Source organism: Adiantum capillus-veneris, chromosome 16 (genome assembly GCF_014529385.1).
Source record: "Adiantum capillus-veneris isolate H3 chromosome 16, ASM1452938v2, whole genome shotgun sequence".
NCBI classification, from domain to species: Eukaryota; Viridiplantae; Streptophyta; class Polypodiopsida; order Polypodiales; family Pteridaceae; genus Adiantum; species Adiantum capillus-veneris.
Genome location: NC_140946.1, coordinates 88,162,573 through 88,187,220, shown reverse-complemented (window position 1 = coordinate 88,187,220; position 24,648 = coordinate 88,162,573). Strand labels below are relative to the sequence as shown.

The 24,648-nt window shown below is 44.0% G+C and overlaps 1 protein-coding gene across 3 annotated transcripts in view; it reads right to left on the bottom strand.

Moving 5' to 3' along the window:
- Positions 1-8,894: 8,894 nt before the first annotated feature.
- The window catches only part of MEE21 (PIN domain-like family protein), a 53,148-nt gene continuing 37,394 nt past the window's right edge, over positions 8,895-24,648 (bottom strand). The window contains exons 2-7 of one of the 3 annotated variants that reach the window (XM_086485261.1): positions 10,833-10,913; positions 10,634-10,754; positions 10,316-10,541; positions 10,215-10,229; positions 9,550-9,613; positions 8,895-9,464 (exon numbers count right to left, since the gene is read on the bottom strand). In XM_086485261.1, coding sequence (XP_086341387.1) covers positions 9,401-9,464; positions 9,550-9,613; positions 10,215-10,229; positions 10,316-10,541; positions 10,634-10,754; positions 10,833-10,913 — 571 coding nt within the window. In that variant the 3' untranslated portion in view covers positions 8,895-9,400. Of the gene's footprint in view, positions 9,473-9,549; positions 9,614-10,214; positions 10,542-10,633; positions 10,755-10,832; positions 10,914-24,648 lie in introns of all 3 variants that reach the window. The other 2 variants (XM_086485260.1, XM_086485259.1) reach the window with 2 other exon arrangements.

The window sequence follows — 24,648 nt, the reverse complement described above, 5'->3', positions numbered from 1 at the left end:
GGAGTATGTTTCAAAATGTGTGGTATGCCAAAAGACAAAGTTTGATAGAGGGAAGCAACCTGGATTGCTTCAACCTTTGCCAATCCATAATTCACCATGGGAGAGCATATCCATGGATTTTATCTTTGGATTGCCCAAGTCTATCCATGGGAATACAGGTATATGGCCGATAGTGGACAGGTTTAGCAACCAAGCACATTTCATACCTGTCAAAAAGACTATCAAGGCCCATCAAATGGCAACCCTCTTTATATTACAAATCTTCAAGTACCACGGCTTGCCAATGTCCATAGTGTCGGATAGAGGTCCTAGAATGACCAGTAATTTTTGGAAGGGTCTCTTTGAGAATTTAGGTACAAGGCTAAACTTCTCTTTGGCCTATCACCCCCAAACGGATGGCCAAAGTGAAATAGCTAACCTAACGATTCTTGATCTACTAAAAGCTTATGTTACAGAAGTAGGTCAAAAGTCCCAATGGGAGAAGTACTTACCTTTACTGGAGTATGCTTACAATAACACTCTGCATACTTCCACGGGAAAAGAACCTTTTGAGGTGATAGAGGGAAGATCAAAAAGTCCCCTGCTACTCAAGGTACATGAAAAGATCTTCGTTGCATATGAATATACCTGAGACCTACAGGAATCTTTTCGAAAGATTAAGGATGCCATATCCATGTCTCAGCAAAGGCAAAAGGCTATTGTTGATAAGCACAAAAGAGCCCTAGCCTTTAAACAAAACGATTGGGTCTTGCTTAAGTTTCCCAAGGCTGAATTAAGGCACACGACAGGCAAGAATCCTACGGGGCACCAAAAGTACTATGCTAAGTTAGCAAAAAGGTACTATGGTCCCTTTCAAATTCTTAGGCCGATCAATGAGACGGCCTATCAACACAAGTTTCCCAACCTTTGGCTCATACACAATGCTTTCCACGTCAACCTACTAAAGCCTTACAAAGGAGAGCCACCTCAAGAAGCAACCATTGAAGACCCACCGGAGATCGAGGACCAAGAAGAGGTGCTGCAGCCTGAGTCCATTCTTCGACATGAAGACAAGCTAATGAGAGGTGGTAAGACTATCCGAAGATATCTTATCAAGTTTAAAAATTATCCTTTTGAAGATTCTAGATGGATGCAATTCATACAATTAAAGGATAACCTAAACCTTGTCAATGCTTACAATGATTCCCTAGAATAAGCAAATGTAAATATGTATAAATGAACAAAATTTTGTCTTATAAGACTCTCTTTTTCTTTATTGTGCACAAATGTTAATAAATATGGATGCTTAGAATCATGTTTGTGGAGACGACGTCTCCCAAACACCAAGTAGAGCTTGTCACTCTATTATGAAAGATTGATACGGACTAATGTACAGACATGCTTGCGGCAGCTAAGGCTCTCAAGCACCAAATGGACTAGTCATCCATTATGGAACGGTGTCGTAGGGTAAAATAGGGATCCTCTACCCGCTAGCAAACGGACTAATGACTAGGCTTTATCTTCTCTACCTCATAGTCGAGGACGACTATGATTTCAAGAGAGAGGTAATGTCATAATGTCATAAAAAATTAATATCTAATTCTCCCAAATGACTTTCTCATGTTCAACTGATCATTTAATATGGGGAGGTACCAAGGGAGTAAAAGCTAGAATATTGGTAAGACTGCTAGACCGATCTCAGCAGGGATCCAAAGGAGGGAAAATAGGGATCCAAAGGGGGACAGTCTGCAAAAGAGCAATGTGCATCAATGGAGCTTAAAAGACCTAAGGTTCAGCTCCATTAAGACTTCCATAGGCTAAGGTTCCAAAATTTAATTAAAAAGTCTATTGGCCAAAAGTGGGAAAATTGGATGGTTATGGGAAGACTAAAAAGTATTCCCACATCCCTAAGAAGGAGGGGGCGAGCCCTAAAGGTAGGGGAAGAGAGAGAAACACACACGCACACTCCCAAGCTCTCCCTTTACACAAAGGGAATAATGGACATATGGCCTGACACATGGCAGGCTCCTAGCCCAGATACCCCCAATCTCCCCTCAAATCCTATTGGATGGCCATAGAGGTGGACCAATGAGAATTACGCTAGAGTAAAATTATTCTAATCAATTTAAAAATGCTTGATAAAAGAACCAATAGAAATCAAGCTCCCTAGATGATTATTGGACAATCTACCAAGGGATCCAATGAGCATCCAACAGCCCAATGGCTTGCTTGATTCCTATTGGCTAGAAGACTAAAAGGTCCAATGAGAGTCTAAATAAATTAATTTAATTACCTAAAACTCTGACAAAAGGGGAAAGGGGGACACTTGTCACGGCTCCATGTAAATCTCGTCCTCAACTGTTGTCAATTGTTTTATTTCTCTCTCTTTTCAAGTATTGTCTATGCCAAACTAGCTAGATGTAATTGCTATGTTGCTTTCTTTAACTAAGTACTCTCTATATGCTCATTAGGAACTTGTCCTCAATGAAATTCTCACCATGTTATCATTTTCCTCTACACACAAGTTACTAGTGCATTAAATGTTACAGAGATTTAGGGCTTGCGAGAGCTTTGACATGAGAGATTTGAGGGCTTGCAAGGCTGGACAGTCCAAGAAGGGTCTCTGACGCCACGGGATTCAGGTGCTTGCGAGAGATTTGACATGAGAGATTCAAAGGTTTGCGAGGTTGGACGGTTCAAGAAGGATCTGATGCCGCCACTAAGAGGGCTCCAATGTTGGCTCGAGATTGAGGTTATGGTAATAGGCCTAACGCCTCCCCACAGGGCTGCCTCTCGCTCATGGGGAGACTCAGGTGTTAAGGGGTTAAGGGGGAAGAGAGAGAGAGAGAGAACCCAAGAGAACTCCTAGCCGAGAGAGCTTTCTCCTCTCCTCCTTTCTCCTTGCCTTGCTTGCCCTTTTCTCTTCTTTCAATCTCCAATCTCCTCCTTCCCTTATCTCCCCACATTCACTATCTCCCCACTCTCTTCATGCAACCCCCCCCCCCCCCCCCCCAAATTAGCACCATCCCCTTTAGCAATGATGGTGTTGTTGTTGCTATTGTGGGAATGGGGGGTTTGCTGACATGGCACCTCCAACATTGAGCCGCTCGAAATTCACCGGCAATGGTGCCAAAATTGGTCGCCCCCACCCGTTGTACGACCTTCGCTTCTTGCTCATATTTGTCTGAGCTCGGCATGAACTACTACGAGCACCTCTTTCTCCCACGTTGCTGCCCTGCTCCATCACCTTCTTTTCTTCCACTCTCCATTCACACTTATTAACCACCCCCCCCCCCCCCCCCCCCCCCCCCCCCACACACACACACACACACACACATTGGACGGCCCCTTTTGTTCAATGTATTGGGTGGACACCCCATGCATTGGCATACATTTCAACCAAAGCATTGCCTATCACAACATTTTTCCCAAAAAGCCTCCTCTCCTCTGTCATTCTTATTCAATCAAAACACTGCCAAGCATGGCATCTTTCTCCCATCGGGCCCTTTTTCATCCATTCAAGGTGCAAGCATAAATGATGCTTCTCTTACGACACCACATTTAACATTCATATCAACCGAAGGCAATGCTAAGCACAACATTTAGCTTACATGTCAACCAAAGTATTAGCAAGCACCCATAGACTTTGACCAAACAATGTCGAGGATAGCTATAATTGCATCCACATCAATTTCCTCTACTCATGAATGTCCAAGACTACCAAAGAAAATTGAACTGGCCATCATTTGAGCAATGCCAAATTTGAGCCCTGTAAAAAGACATGTTATAGATTTTTTCAAGCACTAGTAATCAAACCCCTGCTAAACTTGATTCAACTTTCACGGCACACATCCCAAAGCAAGTTGCCCCCAAAAATTATTGTAATGGTCATATCTTCCTCGTCTGGACTTTGATTGATGAGTCGTAAAGACAAACATGGAGAGCATGCCGAGCTCTACAATTGTGGTTTATTAAATTGCATTTTAACATCATCGATGTATCTTGGTCTATAGCCATCAAATCTCATTTAATGGCCCAAAAGTCACAATTCGTGCCCGCAAAGCAGCACGACACCGGCCCACCCAATTTCTTGGGACGGACTTGTGTTTAGACTATGTGTGTTTTGTTGTTTTAAATAGACTAAAACACAAAAGAACAAAATGTTCAAAAGACAGCTATCTCCAGACAACAAGAAAGTATTTGCACCCAAAAAAAAAAAAATCAAAGCATTTTTCTACATCATATCAAAAACATAAGGTTTATCCAATCATAGAACAATAACCCATGCAAAAGGGCACCAGTTAGCATGCCAACCTGCAATCAAATTAGTAAGCACCAGAAAAAATGTATGTTTGTACCAGTTACCAGGGCAACGCCGTAACCAAACCAGTCGTCAGTGCACCGAACAGTATCTAGTAGGTAGGTTTCCATTTTTATAAGAAAAACCAGAGTTAAAAGCGGCAGCAGGTAGTAAGCCATACCAAAGAACCACCAATATGGAATCCTCAACAAAAATAACACGACACAGATAGCAATCAAAATCCCAATACTGGGATTTAAAGCCTTGCAGAAAAAACAACCCATTGTTCCTTACTCAACTATGTAAAAACTACTCAAGGTGTCATGCCCTCTAACGTAGCACAGAAATATTGCCCTAAAAACGTAGGTGTGAAAAAAACATGAGTAAAAGTTATCGACCTGTGTTACTTGTGTTGTGAGCTCCATACTTCGGTGCAGTAGAGATACAGACACGCAGTCCTTTTTTTATGCAAAAAACAGAGCACAAACAAAGATAAGTGAGGGGCAGAGTTGCGCCCTCACCTTTGAAATAGAGGAGGGAGGGAGGTCCAAATAACTGCATAGCGCGCAGATTTCCATGAGTGGAGAGATCCTTAGCTGAGATGGTGAGGCCGCCTGCAAGGTGCAATGAAGAGGCAACCCAAGTGCTTTCACGGCCGGGTTAACTCGAGGCAATACCACGATGTAGCACTCATGTTTTTAGAAGGGTCACGCCCCATGGTGGACACCATAGGTGGTAGGTTTCAATAGAATCCCAAGAGCTAAGTAAGCTCGGGATTGCTTAATAGGTAGGTGGTACAATGTGTGTGTGTGTGTGTGTGTGTGTGTGTGTGTGTGTGTGTGTGTGTGTGTGTGTGTGTGTGTGTGTGTGTGTGTGTGTGTGTGTGTGTGTGTGTGACAATTAGCCCGGGCAGAAAAAACCGCCACCACAACATGTCCCTTGTAAATTAGAAGGGTCAAGTCCCATGGTGGAGACTCAACAAACTGAAGCTTTAGGAGGTGAGTGACCAATAAGTTAGGGGTTTTAAAGTACTATTGTGTGTGTGTGTGTGTGTGTGTGTGTGTGTGTGTGTGTGTGTGTGTGTGTGTGTGTGTGTGTGTGTGTGTGTGTGTGTGTGTGTGTGTGTGTGTGTGTGTGTGTGTGTGTGTGTGTGTGTGTGTGCGCGCGCGTGAGAGAGAGAGAGAGAGAGAGAGAGAGAGAGAGAGAGAGAGAGACATCCAATGTGCATGTGATTGCTTGCATTGAGAGAGGTGATCTCTTTATTGTTTGCATTTGGACCCTCTTGACTGTGTGAATGCACATTTGTGTATTCTATGCTTGATCCATGAGTTTGCATACATGCTTTATGGAGGGATTATGTACATTGTATCGTAATATTTAGTGTGTGCATATATAGATTCCTCATAATGCTTGCTTGTTTTGGTAGATTTGGTTGAGCTTGGTTGAGAGCATCAAGTGCATGTCGTGTCTCAATGCCCTAGCCAAGTGTAGCGCTCATCGGATTGACATTTATTGTGTTGGTCTAGTGTGTGTAGCTCAATGCTATGATACGATGGCAACACACTCATGTCACCTAAGGGGAGCACACGGAGCCTTTAAAGCTAGCATTGGAGTATGGGGGGATCGATGCTAGGATGGCACTTGGTGCTCTATGAATGGTACTGTTAAATTTTTTGGGCTCTCAAATGCAACTACTAGTGTCATTATAAAAAGGATCTACTAGTTCCAATATCAGATACCCTCTCAACACTAAAGGTATCTCCTCCCCCCAAAAAATGCCTTGTCTTATCTACTATGAGGAAAATAATTTACCTCCATCCCAAAAGTCTTATATTTCTTGTCTTATCTACCATGAGGAACAGAAATTACCTCCATCCCAAGGTTTGCTAAATAGAGACAATGTCAAAACCTCAATTGATAGCTTCCACAATGGTCATACATATTCAAGAGTTGTTTGATTTTTTCTTACAGTTAGAAGAAATTCAAATTGTTATGGCTTATCTTTCATAAGGCAATTTGGACAACTAGCAAGGCTTGTGATATTGGAGTTGCCGATCAACAAAAGACACTATTGTACATCTCTTGGTTTCATGCCCTGCCAATGGTGCTTTATTAAGGGTTCTACATGGAATTTTCATGCTTATCATCCAACCCCATTCTCTTGGAAAAAAAGAATTCCTAGAGATCAATGCAAAGAAATTGGCCTTCTTCTCTAGTACTCCTATAGGGGTATCTATCTCTGGGCCTCTCTTTACAGAAAGAGGAAAACAAATGTCAACTCTCTCTCATAATGTCCTACATGTACAAAAGCCAATGCTTAGTTAATGCATGTATTACAAGCAATAGGAGAAAAAAGTTTGTGATCATCAGCTTGCCTTGTGGACAGTGGGACAAAATCGACAAGAATTATCCAATAGAAACTTGTGACGTGTAAAAATAGAAACTTGCCCTTCGCACAGAAGGGTAAAGATCCATTGGCACCTGCACTTGAAGGGCAACTTTTGGGGCAAAAAATTGTTTTAAGTATTGAAGTACAAACAATTGCACAATTTTTTAATGGAATGGTGTATGAATTTGCATTTCAAATGGTAAAATTCTTTATGTAATATCATAGTGCCAATATGATATGAAGGGAAAAAACATTTTGGTGAAGGGCAAGTACTTGGGTACACTTCCTATGAAAGAAAGGGACCACCCTTCAAAAATGGTCACCCCTTAAAAAACCTGCAATGCGCTCAACAAAAACTTTATTTTCCAACCAATGAGAAAAAGGACACATCTAAAATTCGTATCAAAATGTGAAGGATTTGGCAGTGTTCACGCTACAAAGTGTAAAATTCAGCCATATTATTTCAAGATGAGCTTAAATTCTAGCCGGGGTGCTATGATTTCAGCCAATAAAAAAATATACTGAAAGTTTGTTTGTCGTGGACACTACCCTCAATAACCTTGTCCACTAGTGCCAACTGGCAAGCAATGATGGCAAACTTTTATTCCTCCTTTTTCTTCTAGAACGGGCATTAACTAAGCATCATCTTATGCATAGTTGACAATGTCTTACTACTTCTATAAAGAGGAACATATAAGTAGTGGTTCACACACACTCTTTCTTATCCTCTTATGTTTGCCAAAGTGGCTTATCACCTTGTTAATCAACAAATTGGTCACAAACTCTCTCTACAACACAAAGCTTGGGTGACTTCATATTTTTCAACATGGTACCCGACGATCTAGTGCCTTTAATTGAACCCCATAAATTTTTTTATTGAACCCCAATGTTGGCAACAGCTTCGTCGTGTAGACTCATAAGGACACTGAGGCTTTTGAAGTACTTAGCAAATTACATGACTCAAATATTTATCAGAGAAACCTTGGAGCACAAGACAAACTTGTAATATCCATATCAACTATCACATGGTTGTCATGCATATGACCTTGATTTTCAAGAATATCATGATGCCCAATGCATTTAAATGCAACTTGACTCATCACGCAATAGGACGTGAGAGATGAATTACTCAACTATAAAGGAAGTAAGCACACATGGCAACTTTCTCTTTAGCTGTACAAATAGGATGGGAGAGTCAAAATTAGACAGTGATAATTGAAAGGGGATACATGCACAAAAATAACCTTCATGCAATTGTAATCTGAATCAATGGAAACATCCGCGCCTTTAACTTCAGCTTATTAATAAATCTTGAGCTTCACATGCAATAGTTATGGTAGAGGCCAACTTGACCAGAAAAATCAACTATAGACCTCTAGGAATCACACTTGCTTGTGAGCTTGGACACTACTGAAATCAAATAAGTCAAGATCAATTTTGGCAGACCAGAATGAGCTTTTTGACACCTAAAACCAAAATAATAGAAATCTTTACAGGCAACAATTTGATGTAAATACAAATGCTTCAAGGACAGATGAGGAAAATCAGGTTAGCCTCCGACACCAAAGCTAGTTACTGTCTTTAGGCATGCCTTACCATACCTTACCTCATTCTATTATCATAAGCCCCTTAGAAACCCAGCTCAATTAGAGGGTATTTCACGTCAAGAGTCAAGAGAATCATGCAAGAATTTTTAACTAGGCCATGTTCTTGGGAGATGGACCTCAACTCACTCTTCTTATGAATTAGAGTGTTTTCATGACTACGTTCGCAATGTGGACATATTAAAGCCATGTGTGAAGGCTCTTTTATTAGGAGCTGGAGCAACACAGTACACAAGGCCAGGCACAACTCAGGAGAAGCTTCCTACTCTAGACCAGTCACCACATGCTCCGAGATGGTTTGAGTGAGGCAAAGCTCCTGCACACCATAATTTAGCAAGGGGCCTACACTTATCAAACATCAACAACAGATCACTCTTGAAAATTCATCTCGCGTAAATTTAGCACATTCATGGACTCTGCAAGCAATTTCTCAAACGATTTGAAGATAGCATGCGGCACCACAATATATCTGTAATACTTTTTTATACGCATCAGCTTCCACTTCGCATGCTGCAGGTGGTTGTGTCCAGCAAAAGCAAATGTTTAATATTGATAGCGGCACACAAACAATTTTCGAACCTTTGGTCTTCTCAGTGACCACACCCAAGTATACACTCTAAGGTGAGGATAAAGGCTTAATTAAATAAAGACTTGTCCATAGACAACCAGAAGCATCAGTCTGAGGATTTCATTACATGAAAAGGTGAGAACCTTTGGTCTTCTCAGTGACCCCACCCAAGTATACACTCTAAGGTGAGGATAAAGGCTTAATTAAATAAAGACTTGTCCATACACAACCAGAAGCATCAGTCTGAGGATTTCATTACATGCTATCGGTACTCAGACACCATCAAAAACTTGCTCAATGAATGCAGCCAATTTGTACCATTTAGAAACCCTACATCCTCAGCCAATTGCTTTGCATTCCCTTAACATACAGACTGCGATACTAGAAAGTGTGAGCCAATATTGCTACCCTCTCGCCTTGAATGTCCAAAACCCGCCTCCCTGCTGTCTCGGTATAAACTTCAAAACTCACCTCCAAAAAGAGACCGTTCAAACCGGTATGCACACGTGGAAAGCCACAGAATGACTCCCTGCCTTTTGTTACTCCGGAGTCACTTTATTCTAATCGACTTGTTTTTCCATCCAAAGTGCCACCTTTCTCACCATCTCCCACATGCCTTTGCAACTGAAAGTCTGAGTAAGCATTATGACAAGCACGATCGCCTTCCATTAATCAAGACTACTATGTTATTCAAAGATACAGCTCTTACAGGTTTAGCCTCAGTTTTTGCTGCCTTTTCTTATCTTCTTTTTGCATGACAGTGGATTCGGTCCCTGCATCAAAGTCATTCTTTAACATTTGGAACCGCCTTTGATCTTCTCCCAAACAAAAAGCAAAATAAGAGGTGGCAAAAAGCACATGGTGTGCAGTAAGCTTGCTCATAAAAAGCATGGTCTCTGCTGAGACCTTGGTAATTTTGTCAACAACAATGTCATTTCAAATAAGGAAGCCAAAAAACAGCAAGGACCATCATCCTCCTAAGACCTTTATGATAGTAAAGAAGCACTACTCCACCTCAGGCACTCTATCATAGCACATTACCTGCTCTGCTCTATGCTCAAGAAATAAGAACTTACCCCATACAAACCTAAATCGACTTATGAGCAGAAATTTGCAATGAAATGGAAATTTTGCTACAGGTTATTATGCTTTAGATTTGAAAGAGTCTTGTAAGATGTTTCCCCCCAACAGACCTGAATTACCATAGCTTAGGCCTTCCACCTTAAGCCAAGGACACTTAACCATCACGATGACAATAACTTCAATCAAGCTCATTAAATTTGCTCCCCTTTAGAACTAAATGAGATTATAGCTGCTGTTCCAAAGTTCTCAAAATTTCAATTAACAGTAATAGAAATGTCTAAAAGTTCTGACCTTGGCACGATGTTTCTTAAACTGAGGGCGATCTTGTGCTGAAGAGCTCTTTCTTCTATAGTCAGTTCTTGTTTTGAAAGTGTTAAAGTTGTTCAACGCACTGTTGTTTGGTTCATCCCTTGTAGCAATTCCTGTATCCCCCTCCCCACTTTTGGCAGCCAGTAGTGCTTCCTTTTTCCTTTCTCGGGCCTCAATAATTTGAAACTCTCGCTTGGTAGCATGAGTTTTTTGAGCTTCGTTTGCATGTGCAATGGACTGCTGCTTTTCTGAAGGTGGCTCAAGAACTAGAAAATTATTTTGAGCCAATATAATAGCAACGGAGGGAACCTGATAAAAGAGAAAAATGTCAATAAAGATTTTGAGCATGCAGTCCGCAGACACAGGTAACTGTCTTCGATGAATTGCTCCACATAAAGCACCTGTCTTAATTTGATGCGGAGCTCAGCATCCTGAGTAGCCACGAAAAAGTGCTCAAGATTGCCATCTGCAATCAAGCTTTCCAAACAATCGGATGCCGATTTCAAAGGTTCATGATCACACCTGGAAAAACCACAAAGCTCACAAATGAATACACTCGACAGTAGCCCAAACGCTCAGCAAAAAAGCAAAATCGCATACTTGGCAGCATCAAGTTTCCGTGCAACTGACAAGGTTCCAGAAAAATCTGCTCCTAACTTTCTTAACTCAGCAATAACACATCTGCACAGAAAAGGACAACTCAATTCATCAAACTGATAATTTCAACATAAATAGTACAACAAGATTGCAATTTTTTTTTACGAAAAGCAGCTTCCAAGCATTAAAAGTCACCATGTTTAACCCATATGGTGATCCTGTGTCCCCGTGAAACATTTCAACACCGAAAACATGTCCCTGTTCTTAGGTCTCTGTGGGGTCAGAGTCTCAATCTTATGCAGTTTTTGGCCTTATTTGATTTTATGGCTGATGTGGTATATTTTTCCCAAGCCGCGCGCCCCTACATTTTTGGGTCGTGGGGTATTTGAGGGGATGTTGGGCAGATGTCTGTGGACCGTATATGGGGACACCCCCCCCCCCCCACACACACACACACAACATGTTGTAATTCATTCACTTATGCATATTGCCAGTGTTTGTTAGGCATCTCTCCAAATTCATCTAGTCGGTCCTAGGGACACGTGATACGGAGTGAAGGCTATTTTGTGGCTATGCCCAGCCAGAGTGAAGTAGTTTTCTCATGGCAGGTTATGTCGATGTATGGGCTGTTGGCTTTGTCCAGCGCCAATTAGTCTCCTCCAGGCTTGGGACATTTTGTCCCAGCCTTGTCCTATTTTATTCCCCTAGGCTCTAGGGACCTCCAGTGCCCTGTTCTCACTCTTCTCCTATTTTGTGCCCTATCTCCATTCGTGGGGGCTAGGAGTGTGGGTCGGATAGATTCAATGAGCCTATATAGGCGAGAGCAGGGGATGAGTTCTGCAGTATGTTGTGCTCAGCCTGTAGGGTGCCAGCGGTGTGGGCAGCCTACAGGAAAGGCAACCCTTCTGTTTTCAGCAAGCAGCCCACCCTAGCCTTTTTTACAGCCTATCTCCCTCAGATAGCAGCTCTAGAGAAACATTCTCTCAGCCATGTGACCTAGGAAACATTCTCCCAGCCATTCTTTCCTCAGGGCAGCCCTCACATGGGGAATCACTTGCAGAGGCACAGCATCTATGTTGCACGCCGAGGAGAGGAGAGATCTCCATATCCTCTAGGGCACCCATACTGGACAGCCTTGAGGCATGTAACCTCTCTATCCAGATTCACCCTGTTGCCAGGAGTTTGCTTTGTTCTCGAGGGTTGTTGCCGATGTTGAGGCCGAGTCAGAGTTCTCATGTGCAAAAGCAAATGGCAGTAGCAATTCTCTGTCACATCTATGGTGGAGCCCCCTTGGGAACTTGTATATGCAGATTTGTATGAGCATGGAAAATTCTCTCTCTCTCTCTCTCTCTCTCTCTCTCTCTCTCTCTCTCTCTCTCTCTCTCTCTCTCTCTCTGTGCAAAAGAAGTGGGGCTTAGTACCCTTTTGTATTATGTAATCAAAATTACAAGCCCGAAGGCATTACATCAGCGGTAGGCATACAAGGATAATGGATCTGATAGTGAAAAAACCCCTGAGATATTCAATAATTACAAACCATAGGGGAAAAACTACCAGTGATGCAAAGTTACAAAAGATCGGTGATACAACAAAAGCTAGGAGCAAGGGAGTGAGGGGAGAAAGTAGGTGTCACAAACTGCTGACGTGTCAAAGCCCTGATGAATGGAGCCAACTTACAGAAGCCGGCCGAGGGGCCTAAACCCTAAGAAGAACAAGTAACAGAAGAAGATGTCCTACCAACCTACGGGGACCCCATCCGATGGGGCCCCAGTGACATAAAGGAATTAAAATAAAGCAAGACCCACGCAAAAGCTGATGACGTGGCAGCTATACAGACGCTCCAGAATTTCCGTTGACATGATGACGTGGCACTGTACGGATTTCCGCATTTTGTGTTGGCTGCTGACATGGCAGTTGTACGGAATTCCGTGATTTACGCGGACAACTTTTTGGCATTGCTTTTGGACCAAAAGCTTTTGAGTTTTGAAGGCTTTTGACTGTAACTGCTTTTCAGGCCAAGGGCCTTTAAATATGAGATTAGGGCTCATTCTCTGGCATGCAACCTAGAGAAGGTGCAAAGTCTAGAGTACCGGCTTGTACTATGTTGATGCAATATAAAGAAATACAAAAAGGGGCGCCAAGGTTTGGGACCAATACTCTCTGGGGCGGAATTCCGCCACTTCGTGTCGCGTGTCGTCTCTCTCTTTCAGTTCAGTTGTTATTGAAGTGCTAAAAATCTGTTCAATCTGTTCTTTTCTATTGGCACGTGGTGCCAGTCTTGTGATAGTGGTATAAGAGCATCAGGCATGTGCTTTTCTCAAAGCATACCAGTCCTACAAAAGTGCAGACAGAGCTATAGGAGGTATCTTCGGGCCCCGACGCCGGACTTATTAGCCACTTGTCACGTGCACATCTAACCCTAAGTGTACGTGGACAAGCTACTTCATGACATGGGTTCAGTTCAGTTAGATTAGGAAGTGATCTGGCACTTTTGTGAGTCTGTTCGCAGACCATGCATGTCTAGACACTTAGAGTAGATGAATATCCTCTGGTTGCACACAACATGATCATCAGATTACAGTCAGAACCCATCAGTAGCATTTTTACAGTGCATAGACCTATTTTCCCTATTTTTGACATTTTTCACTTGTTATTTTTAAGTGACTTTTGTTGGGCACTGGGTAGGGCAAATTAACATTGAAGTGTATAAGAGAACCCAATGCTAGCACTTTCTGGCAGAAGAGGCAGCACGGACAACTTGTTCAACAAGCACCTTCTCAACAAGACCCCCCACCGGCGCTAAACCTAGCGTTTTCAACCAAGGACCAAAGATCAGCCAGCGTTTTGCTTTTGCAGATCCAAACCGGCGGTAGCAAAACCAACAGAAGACAGATCAGCCCTAGCGTTAGCAGATTGCACAGCAAGGTTTAGCGGTTTTGCAGCAGGATCCCAAATCAGCCTAGCGTTTTTGCATCTGCAAGAGACCTAGCGTTTTTGCAGATCTTCGCGACAGAGCCACAGTATACTCAGCGTTTTCAGTTTTCAGCATTCAGACTCCGCAGTAGCACCCCCAAACCTCGCAGATCTCACCTTCCCGCAACAGATCCTCGCCGCACAGTCAGATCCAGCGTAGTTTGCAGTTTCAGCCCGGAAAGCACAGATTTCAGCATCTGCGTTTTCAGCATGTCGTCGTCGCATCGTCGTCATCGACATCGTCACTAACATAAAGTCAAAATTCAGCAGATACAAGATTTGCAGATTTCAGCCCTTAGCGTTTCAGATCTCAGCCCGTCGTCGTCCTCATCATCGTCGACATCGTCGGCAAGTCCAAAGCATTGTAGAGATTTCTGCAATCAATAGTAAACCGCTCTTGCCATAGAGAGTGGGGCCTTCGGAGGAGGGTTTGACAACATTCTGGTGTCGTATTCTTCTCTCTCTATCTCTCAATGTCAGCACCTTCATTCACACTATTCACCACTTTGTTTGTGTCCATTGCACTCTCTCACTAAAGGAACGGAAGGCTCTCCCTTCCGTAAGAAAAAGGAACCCTTGAGCACAGTTCGGAGCACTCATCTTGAGCAAACATTCACTTCCGCTGCACCTTACATTGGTATCAGAGCTTTGGCAGTGTTCTACATCACTCAAGGAAAGAACCACAAGAATTTTTTTTACTTGTTGCGGGCGCACATAACCCAAGTCCTCTTGGGCGTGTCGATTCCTAATCGTGTTTTTGAAGAGTGACAGGAAACCCAAGAAAGAAGGGTTTGTCCAGCCTCCCCTTGTGCCTCTTTTCACTCATTGAGAGCGGACCGTGCACTTAGCGGCCGGCCAATCGACGTGAAGTGGGAAAAAGCAACCTTGGTGTGAACGCAAGGCCGCCAAGGCATGCGCCCGCGGAAAAGAGAAGAACTCAGGTGAAGAGAAGATCCTTCTCTAACACGGATTGCAAGCGAAAGAAGAACCTCAAGAACTTCAAGAACCTCAAGAACTCAAGAGCCTCAAGACCCTCAAGAACCAAGAACCACAAGAACCCAAGTTCCTCGGGAACTTAAGAACACAAGACTTCAGTGGATGGTCATTACCCAAAGCGGAATGGATACTTCGCATGGAGGTGGTGAGCATGGGAGCGGCGAAGAAGAATTTTCCCCACCAAGAGATTTTTCTGACCCTTTCCCATCTACGCAAAGAATTGCACTAACTCCTATGGAGGCTTTCAACAAGATGATGATGGATAGGAAGTTAGAACGCGAAGCAAGAACAGCAGAAAGAATGGCAGAAATTGATCGTAAGTACCAAGAAAGAATGGCAGCCATAGGACGTGAACGCAAAGAAAGAATGGCAGCCATAGCACGTGAGCGCGAGCAAGCACGCTCGAAAGCCAAAGTAAGAAAAGCCAAATTCGATCGTGAGCGCGAAGAAAGAAGAAGTAGAATTTGATCACGAGAACAAAGCAAGAAAAGCGATGAGCGACCAACACATTAAAGAGATGTTGCGACTCTTTTCTCAAGTGTAGGCACAGATGCAAGAGATTCGGGAAAAAGAGACTCTCTCAGTCTCGTCTTCTCCAAAGCATGACACACAGGATTTGCATGATGATAAGCATGAGGAATTGCCTGATATTGATGAGCATGATGATTTGAATGATAATGATAAGCATGATGATTTACATGATCAAGATGTGATTATTCACGAGCATGATAATTTGCATGATCAAGATGTAATTACTCACAAGCATGATGATCTGCAAGAAAAAGATCTGATTGTTCCACACGATGATGGTTTAGTTGATACTTTTTTCTAGTGAAGCTAACCTCATTGCAGATTCGATCAATCACGAAGAACCGATCTTGGCTCTCAAGTCGAGGTCCAAAGAACCCCCACAGATTAGTCAGCACGCATTGTTCGAGTGTTTCATTCGTGATGCTTTCCTGTATTTTAGTCACCGTCCTTATGTGATCCCTTTTCATAGGCATGACATATTGTACGATGAGCACGATTCACTCATAAATGAGCACGGATGTATGCGGATTACACATGAAAAGATGAAATGTTTGCACCCAAGGAATTCGCATTCCATGTCTCTTCCTTGGCATGACACAATATCAGAAAGAGCACAAGAAGGAAAGAGCATCAAGCATAGGCATTTCCATGGTGTTTTGCCATAGTTGATTGATTTCAATCAGAATGACAAGTTTCGAATCCATTGGTTGCGTATGTTTGATGAACGGTTTGGCACTCCGTCTCTTTGTTCATCTACATTGCATACACAGTCTTTAAAGAAGACTAGTATTTTTCCAGTCACTTTACATGGAATGGGTATGTTCATGTTTTTGAGTTGAAAGTGGTTTGAGGAATTTTCATCCTCGGAGATTCTTGAAGAAGGTAGACGCGTGACTATCAACGAAGTTGAAGCATTGAAGGAGCCACAGATGACTTTGTCGCTTTCGGCACAACCCAAAGAAGCAAGCGTTGTAGACCTTTATGAAGTTCAAGTATCGCATGACCCATGCATCAGAGTGGGCCGGCGAAGAGTCCCTTCCAGGATTCCAGACGCTGTTGGCGATCTCCCTCGACTCCATACAGTTCGGTACCAGTACCTCACTTTGAAAAGGAGGGGATGTCACATACACATCTAACCCTATGTACGTGGACAAGCTACTTCATGACATGGGTTCAGTTCAGTTAGATTAGGAAGTGATCTGGCACTTTTGTGAGTCTATTCGCAGACCGTGCATGTCCAGACACTTAGAGTAGATACATATCCTCTGGTTGCACACAGCATGATCATCAGATTACAGTCAGAACCCATCAGTAGCATTTTTACAGTGCATAGACCTATTTTCCCTATTTTTGATATTTTTCACTTATTATTTGTAAGTGACTTTTGTTGGGAATTGGGTAGGGCAAATTAACTAAGGAAGTATATAAGAAAACCCAACGCTAGCACTATCTGGCAGAAGAGGCAGTAGGAACAACTTGTTCAATAGGCACCTTCTCAACAAGACCCTCCACCGCAGTAAACCTAGCGTTTTCAGCCAAGGACCAAACCACTCCCACCCTTACTTCATCGCGCATCGGGCGTGCTCCCGTCTTCATCACTCTGTCTTACAGGACATAAGCCATAAAGAACCCAAGACTTAGAATTCATGGATTCAGCAGAATATTTGCAGCTTCTGCTCAACGAACTTCACGACATTCTTTCGCCGCATCCTTAACAGAATCTTCCAATGCTGCAAAGTTTTCAACAATTTTTGAACTACGTGTTACCCCCTCTGATGCCCCAGGTGGTACCTCCTCCTCCGGCATCCGAAAGTACAAGAGCTTCCAACCAGCAACCTTCTCATCCGTCTGTTCCGATCGAGGGAGTTTTCAAGAATATGGTACAGCCATCTGACCCCGATCCAATACAATTGCCTTTGCCACCGCCATTGCCCCCACCACCGCCACCGCCACCGCCACCGCCACCAAGCTACAATGGTTGGAGCCCATATGGATACCCTTATTATCCATACTCGGGATATGCGCCTAACCAACCCAAAGATTTCAAAGATGGTGGCACGACAGTCAAATTTTTCACTTTTTCAGGGGTGAAAGATCGCAAGAAAGCATTGCAGTTCCTACAGCAATTCGACAACATCTATGCTTTAGGGAACTATACAGAAGAATCCAAGATTTCTCGAGCAGCGGGATTTCTTAAAGATAATGCTATGCAATGGTGGAGTTCAATCGTGACACAACCACATGCTCCAAGGACCTGGCAAGCTCTCAAGACAGTTTTTGCACGTAGTTACATGACTTGTATGTTTGAAGTCCGGATTTTGGCAAAGTGGGGCAACTTGAAAATGCTTGCCACCGAAACATCTATGGCATACAGCTTACCTGACATCTATGGCATACGCCTTGAAAGTACAAATGAATTGTGTCGAGCATATGGCAAAGTCAATGGCTTCAAAGCCCTTATTTTCTTTGACCCCGGAGCTACAGAGAACTTCATCCATCGAGGATTCTTAAAGCAAATGCACTTTGATTATGATGCAGAGGGTGGAGAAATTGAAGCTAACTAGCCATGGGGCAAACTCAGAAAGTGGTACCGCTCATTGGTGCTCTTCCAATGACTATTCAAGATTATCATGGAAAAGAGATTTCCACATCATGAAGTTGGACAATTGTGACGTTCTATTAGGCATGCCTTGGCATGACAAGAATGATGCGACTCTCTAGGTTCGGAACCGAACCATCACCGTGATGCATAAGGGCAAGCCAGTCGTCCTCAAAGTTCGGTTGTCCGAACAAAACCCTGAATGAATTCTCTAGTTGTTTTATAGTTAGATATTTTTGAACTTTGTTTGAGAAAGTATTGTTTGAAACTTTGTTTGAAATGGATGGTATCTGTTTTGAACCTATCTTGGTGCCGATTTGAAATGTTTGACTCTGGTTTTAATACTGGTTTCAATGATTGGTGATTTTACTCCCGCGTGGAGGGTGAGAAATGATGTTTGAGAATGCTTGTTCATACTCGTGGCCCGGACCCTTCTGGTTATTTGCGGGGGAGTATTGAATGATTGAAAAGTATTGTTACTCATGGCCCGGACCTGCATGGTTATTTACGGGGGGAGTATTAAGAAGTCTGAGTAGTGGTTACTCTCAGCACCTCAAAACGGCGTAGGCTGCGGTCTGGGGGACGTTTGGTTGTAAAAGGCCTCTATCTCATGGCCCGGACCTTTTTAGGTTATTTGCGGGAGTGATGAGAAAGTCGTTGAACAACTCATGGCCTGGACCTGGATGGTTATTTGCGGGGGGAGTGTTCATCAGCGGCTTTATGTTTCTATGTCTTGTAACATGCATATGTAAGCATTTGTGTTGTGATGTGCCAACTACTGAATATTCCTAATTGGATGAGATTGCCTGAGTATGTAAATTTAGTGCATCAAGACACCCGTGGAAGATCAGTACGGTCTGGTGTGATGGCTAATTTTACTACACCGGAATATCAAGAGTTCTGATCCGGACGAAAGGACAAGCTAACTCCTTGATTAAAAGAGCCGAAAGGAGAAGCTAACTCCTTAACAAAAAGAGCAAACTGAATGTCCCTCGAAATGACCCTCGGAATTTTTGAGCTAACTTGAGTTGTTTTGCAGATATGCTCTAATCGCGGACGATTACTCTCTTTCAAGGAGGGGAGATGTCACAAACTGCCGACGTGTCAAAGCCCTCAAGAATGGAGCCAACTTACAAAAGCTGGCCGAGGGGCCTAAACCCTAAGAAGAAGAAGAAGAAGTCCTACCAACATATGGAGACCCCGTCCAATGGGGCCCCAGTGACATAAAGGAATCAAAATAAAGCAGGACCCACGCAAAAGCTGACGACGTGGCAACTGTACGGACGCCCTGAAATTTTTGCTGACATGATGACGTGGCACTGTACGGATTTTCGCGTTTTGCGCTGACTGCTGACGTGGCAGTTGTACGGATTCCGTGATTTACGCGGGCAGCTTTTTGACATTGCTTTTGGACCAAAAGCTTTTGAGTTTTGAAGGCTTTTCACTGTAACTGCTTTTCAGGCCAAGGGCCTTTAAATATGAGGTTAGGGCTCATTCTCTGGCATGCTTCCTGGAGAAGGTGCAAAGTCTGGAGTACCGGCTTGTACTGTGTTGATGCAATATAATAAAATACCGAAAGAGGCGCCAAGGTTTGGGGCCAATACTCTCTAGGGTGGAATTCCGCCACTCCGTGTCACGTGTCGTCTCTCTCTTTCATTTCAATTGTTATTGAAGTGCTAAAAGTCTGTTCTTTTCTATTGGCACGTGGTGCCCGTCTTGTGATAGTAGGAGAACGCTCGAGCAGAAACAAGCCACCCTAACGTCGAGAGGAGGCCAAAAACTCACCAAAGAATCTCCGATAGCCAACTCTAGATCTCCAAGGCCGTAAACAACGGCGCATCCCAGCTGAAGAGACATCACCACTGCAAGAAGACTTTGCACCAAAAATCAGGGAGAGAGAGAGACTCTAGCCATCCCTCGCAATGATCAACTAGGCTATGACATTATTCTCCGTGTAAACAGCATTTGGCCGTCCGTTCCAGTCTCTTTTAACTCGTTCGATTACTAAGTTGCATGATGCCAATGCTGAGAGTCGATCATTGGATGAGATTACTGAGAGTGTGAAGCTTCGGCTAAGCAAGGATCACGAGTCTTATTCACGGCGGGCTAATAAGCATCATCAGGATGTTACTATCAAGGAAGGGGGTTGGGTCTATTTGAGGATCATGAAGCAACGCCTTAAGCAAGTCGGGAAGAAGTGTCCTAAGTTGTCTTTCAGAATGTATGGTCCATCTCCGGTCATTAAAAAGATGAATGATCTCTATGAAACTGCAATTACCTAACTCATGGTCAATGCACAACGTTTTCCATGTTTCTTGGTTGAAGTGCTTCAGCGTACACCTCCGAAGAACATTTCTGAAGAAGAAGAACCAGAAATCATAGATGAAGCCGAAGTTATGGACCTGGAGCTAGTCTTGTTGCATCAATTTCGCCATGACTCAAAGAAACAAGAGCGACAGTACTTTCTGAAGTTCAAAGATCGAGGAACCCACGAAGCCGTGTGTGGGTGGACGAAGACTTTTTGAAAGACTACCCAGAGTTGTTGGCCAACTACAAGGAAGCCATGCAACTCGGTACAAGTACCTCACTTTCAAAAGGAGGGGATGTCACGTGCACATCTAACCCTATGTGCATGTGGACAAGCTATACCAGTCCTAGGGTTCAGGTTAGCCTAGGAAGTGTTATGGCACCTTTGTGAGCCTGTGCGCAAGCCGTGCATGTCCAGTTTGTAAGGTGCAGCGGAAGTGATGTTGAACTTTGCTCAAGATGAGTGCTCCGAACTGTGCTCAAGGTTCCTTTTACTTACGGAAAGGAGAGCCTTCCGTTCCTTTAATGAGAGAGTGCAAGAGATCACAAACAAAGTGGATAAACACTGTGAATGAAGGTGCTCAGACTGAGAGATAGAGAGAGAAGAATACGACACCAGACAAGTTGTCAAACCCTCCTCCAAGGTCCCCTCTCTCAATGGCGAGAGAGGTCTATGCTATTGATTGCACAAATATGGTACAAGATGCTGATGCAAGTCGTGAGGCTATGATGCAATGTGGATCTAAGTTTGGAGACGATGGCGACGATGAGAGCGGCGACGACGTATGACTGAAATGCTAACTGTTGAAATCGCTGGATCTGCCGTTTATCGGCTGCTGAAAACGCTGAATTTCTGTCCTTGAAAAACGCTGATCTGCTGGTCTTTAAAACGCTGAACTGCTGGTTGATAATCGCTGGTTTGCTGGTCTTGAATCACTGAATCGCTGGCTTCAAAAACGCTGATTTGAGGAGCTCAAAAAACGCTGATCAGCTGGCTGCTTGGCGATGGGAATGCTGCTGAAAAACATTGGGCTTTGCTTGGTGAAAAACGCCAGGTTTTGCACGTGTTCTTGCGAGAGAGAGAGAGAGAGAGAGAGAGAGAGAGAGAGAGAGAGAGATGCCTGTTGCAAACAACTTGCCTGTGCACACTTCCTCTTCTGCCAGATTCTACTAGTGCTAGGTTTCCTTTTATACAAGCTCTGCTAATTTGCCCTACCCAGTTCCCAACAAAAGTCACTTAAAAATAATAAGTGAAAAATGGCTAAAATAGGGAAAATAGGTTTTATGCACTGGAAAATGCTCCTGATGGATTCTGATGGTAATGCTGATGATCATGCTGTTTGCAACCAGAGGATATGCATCTACTCTAAGTACCTGGGCATGCACGGTCTGCGAACACACTCACAAAAGTGCCAGAACACTTCCTAAGCTAGGCTAACTGAACCCTGGACTTGAAGTAGCTTGTCTACATGCACATAGGGTGAGATGTGCACGTGACACAGGCACTTACAGTAGTTGCATGCCCTCTGATTGCACAACCCAATAGGATCCAGCATGAGCATTTTCCACAGCAGGACCACATTTTTGCAGTAGCATGTGAGCCATCCGGTACTTGGCATTTATTTAATAGAAGATTTAATTATTTATGGGCCGTGGGGCTTGGGAAGCAAGTGCTCGACCCAACCCATCTGCACCTATAAATGGAGAAGGGGGTCGCCAGTCATTGGCAGAAGAGGCAGCAAAAGAAGTTACCAGACTTGCAGAGCCTCTCCTCAGCAGTACCGGCAGGGAGCCTAGCATTTTCAGCCCTCAGCACCTGGCGTTTTTGCAAGCTCCAAATCAACCTTGCATTTTCAGTCTACAGCGCTTCAAATCAGCCAATCAGGTCAGTGTTTTCAGTTTTCAGCCTTTAGCCCCTACCTTCACAGATCTCACCCTACCGTCGCAGATCCTCGCCTATCGTCAGATCAGCCAGCGTTTTCAGATCTCAGCCAGTGTTTTCAGAATTCATCAAATCAGCAATTTGAGCACTTGTCGTCGCGTCGCTGTCACCATCGTCCTCGCCGACACAGCCCAGTTTTCAGCCAGATCAGCCTTAGCATTTTTGCAATTCAGCCCGTCCTCATCGTCGTCATCATAGTCGTCAACATCGTCGGCAAGTCCACAACATCTAGACCATTGTACCAGATTTGTGCAATCTAAAGCAAATACCTCTCTAGCAATAGAGAGGAGGACCGTTGGAGGGGGGTTTGAACTCCCATCTGGTGTCGTATTCTTCTCTCTCTCTCTCTCTTTGGCCCTACACGCACGACGCCCGGTCAGACTACTGACCATGGAGGAGATTGATGAGATCCGCCCGCGACCGATGCTGGATCTCTTGTGATCTAGCTATCCCAGCTAGTTGCTTAGCTCACACCTAGCAGTTTAGTATTTTATTTTGTCATTTTGTCATCTTGTTATTCTGACTTTGTATCAGATACACCCCATTGTAACTTTCTGGTCTCATAGGTCACTTTGGCCTTTTGAAGACGTTAATATAACATTTCATATTTCTCTCTCTCTCTCTCTCTCTCTCTCTCTCTCTCTCTCTCTCTCTCTCTCTCTCTCTTTTTTGGAAAAAGTCAGGGCTATATATTACTGAGTACAAAATAATCCCAGCGGATGCCAAAATAGCCTATCACGTGGGGTGTACAAGCTGAATGTAAGGAGGAGAGCCACTATAGTGACTACTCGACTAGAACAATCTCATGGTGGTCGGTGTGAGGAGTGGAGGAGAAACCACTGAGGAGGGGCATAATGCCAAGTAATATGACCACCTGTCAGTGTGAAGAAGAGTGGGGATCTTGCCCAACGCCAAAGGAAGGCAAATCGACGAGCCTCGGCTGCTCGAGATGTACCGGAGGACGAATCCCACTGCCAAATCAGGGTGTGAATGATGTCCAGCCAAATGGCAGTGAGGATATCCTGAAGGAGCTGTGGATCCGCACTGAGAATGTGAAGACAACGAGCTCTCCAAATATTCCATAGTGTAATACTAGTGATGACTGAAAAAACTGCGTCACGTGTCTGAGTATCCCCCTGCCAAGCAATCTGTGGTAGCATAGCCAAAGTCCCTCGCCGATAACCAGTCGAGGTAAGCGTGAAGGCTGGATCTGTGGCTGAGCCCTCGTAGAAAAGATGCGGGCCGGGCATCGGCATCAACCATGAGACAGATCCCCAAGTGAGAAATCCATGCTGAACACCTGTTCTGCTGAGTAGAGAGCAAATTGCAAGCCACACTACATGGGAAGCTGAGCATGACCAAAGACAGTGGGCAGTTGACTCAAGTTGGCGCAAAGGGCAGCGAGTACATAACGGATCATGACCCATAGTAGTTAGCCAAGTCCCAACTGGTAGTCCCGCATGAGCAATCATCCACATGAAAAAGGAAATACGACGAGCAACATGTAAATCCCAGATGGCTGACCAAAACTACTGCAGATAGGCATGGGAGAGGCCTGAATGTAACTAGAAACGCATACGAGTGGGCTGCTGTGGTTGCTATCTCATCAACGCTAATCTTCCAATCCTGATAGTGTACTCAAAGAAGGATACAGGTGCACCTGTGGGATCTCTCTCTCTCTCTCTCTCTCTCTCTCTCTCTCTCTCTCTCTCTCTCTCTCTCTCTCTCTCTCTCTCTTTTTGGAAAAATCAGGGCTGTATATTACTGAGTACAATATAATCCCCAGCGGATGCCAAAATAGCCTATCACGTGGGGTGTACAAGCTGAATGTAAGGGTGAGAGCCACTATAGTGACAACTCGACTAGAACAATCTCATGGTGGTCTGTGTGATGAGTGGAGGAGAAACCACCGAGGGGGGGCATAATGCCATGTAATCTGGCCACCTGTAAGTGTGAAGAAGAGTGGAGATCGGGCCCAACGCCGAAGGAAGGCAAATCGACGAGCCTCGACTGCTCGAGATGTACCTGAGGAAGAATCCCACTGCCAAATCAGGGTGTGAATGATGTCCAGCCAAATGGCAGTGAGGGTATCCTGAAGGAGCTGTGGAGCCGCACTGAGAATGTGAAGACAACGAGCTCTCCAAACATTCCATAGTGTAATGCTAGTGATGACTGAAAAAACTTCATCACGTGTCTGAGGATCCCCCTGCCAAGCAATCTGTGGTAACATAGCCAAAGTCCCTCGCCGATAACCAGTCTCGGTAAGCATAAGAGCTGGATCTGTGTCTCAGCCCTCGTAGAAAAGATGCGGTCTGGGCATCGGCATCAACCATGAGACAGATCCCCAAGTGAGAAATCCATGCTGAACACCGGCTCTGCTAAGTAAAAAGCAAACTGCTAGCCACACTACATGAGAAGATGAGCATGACCAAAGAGAGTGTGCAGGTGACTCATGTAGTCGCAAAGGACAG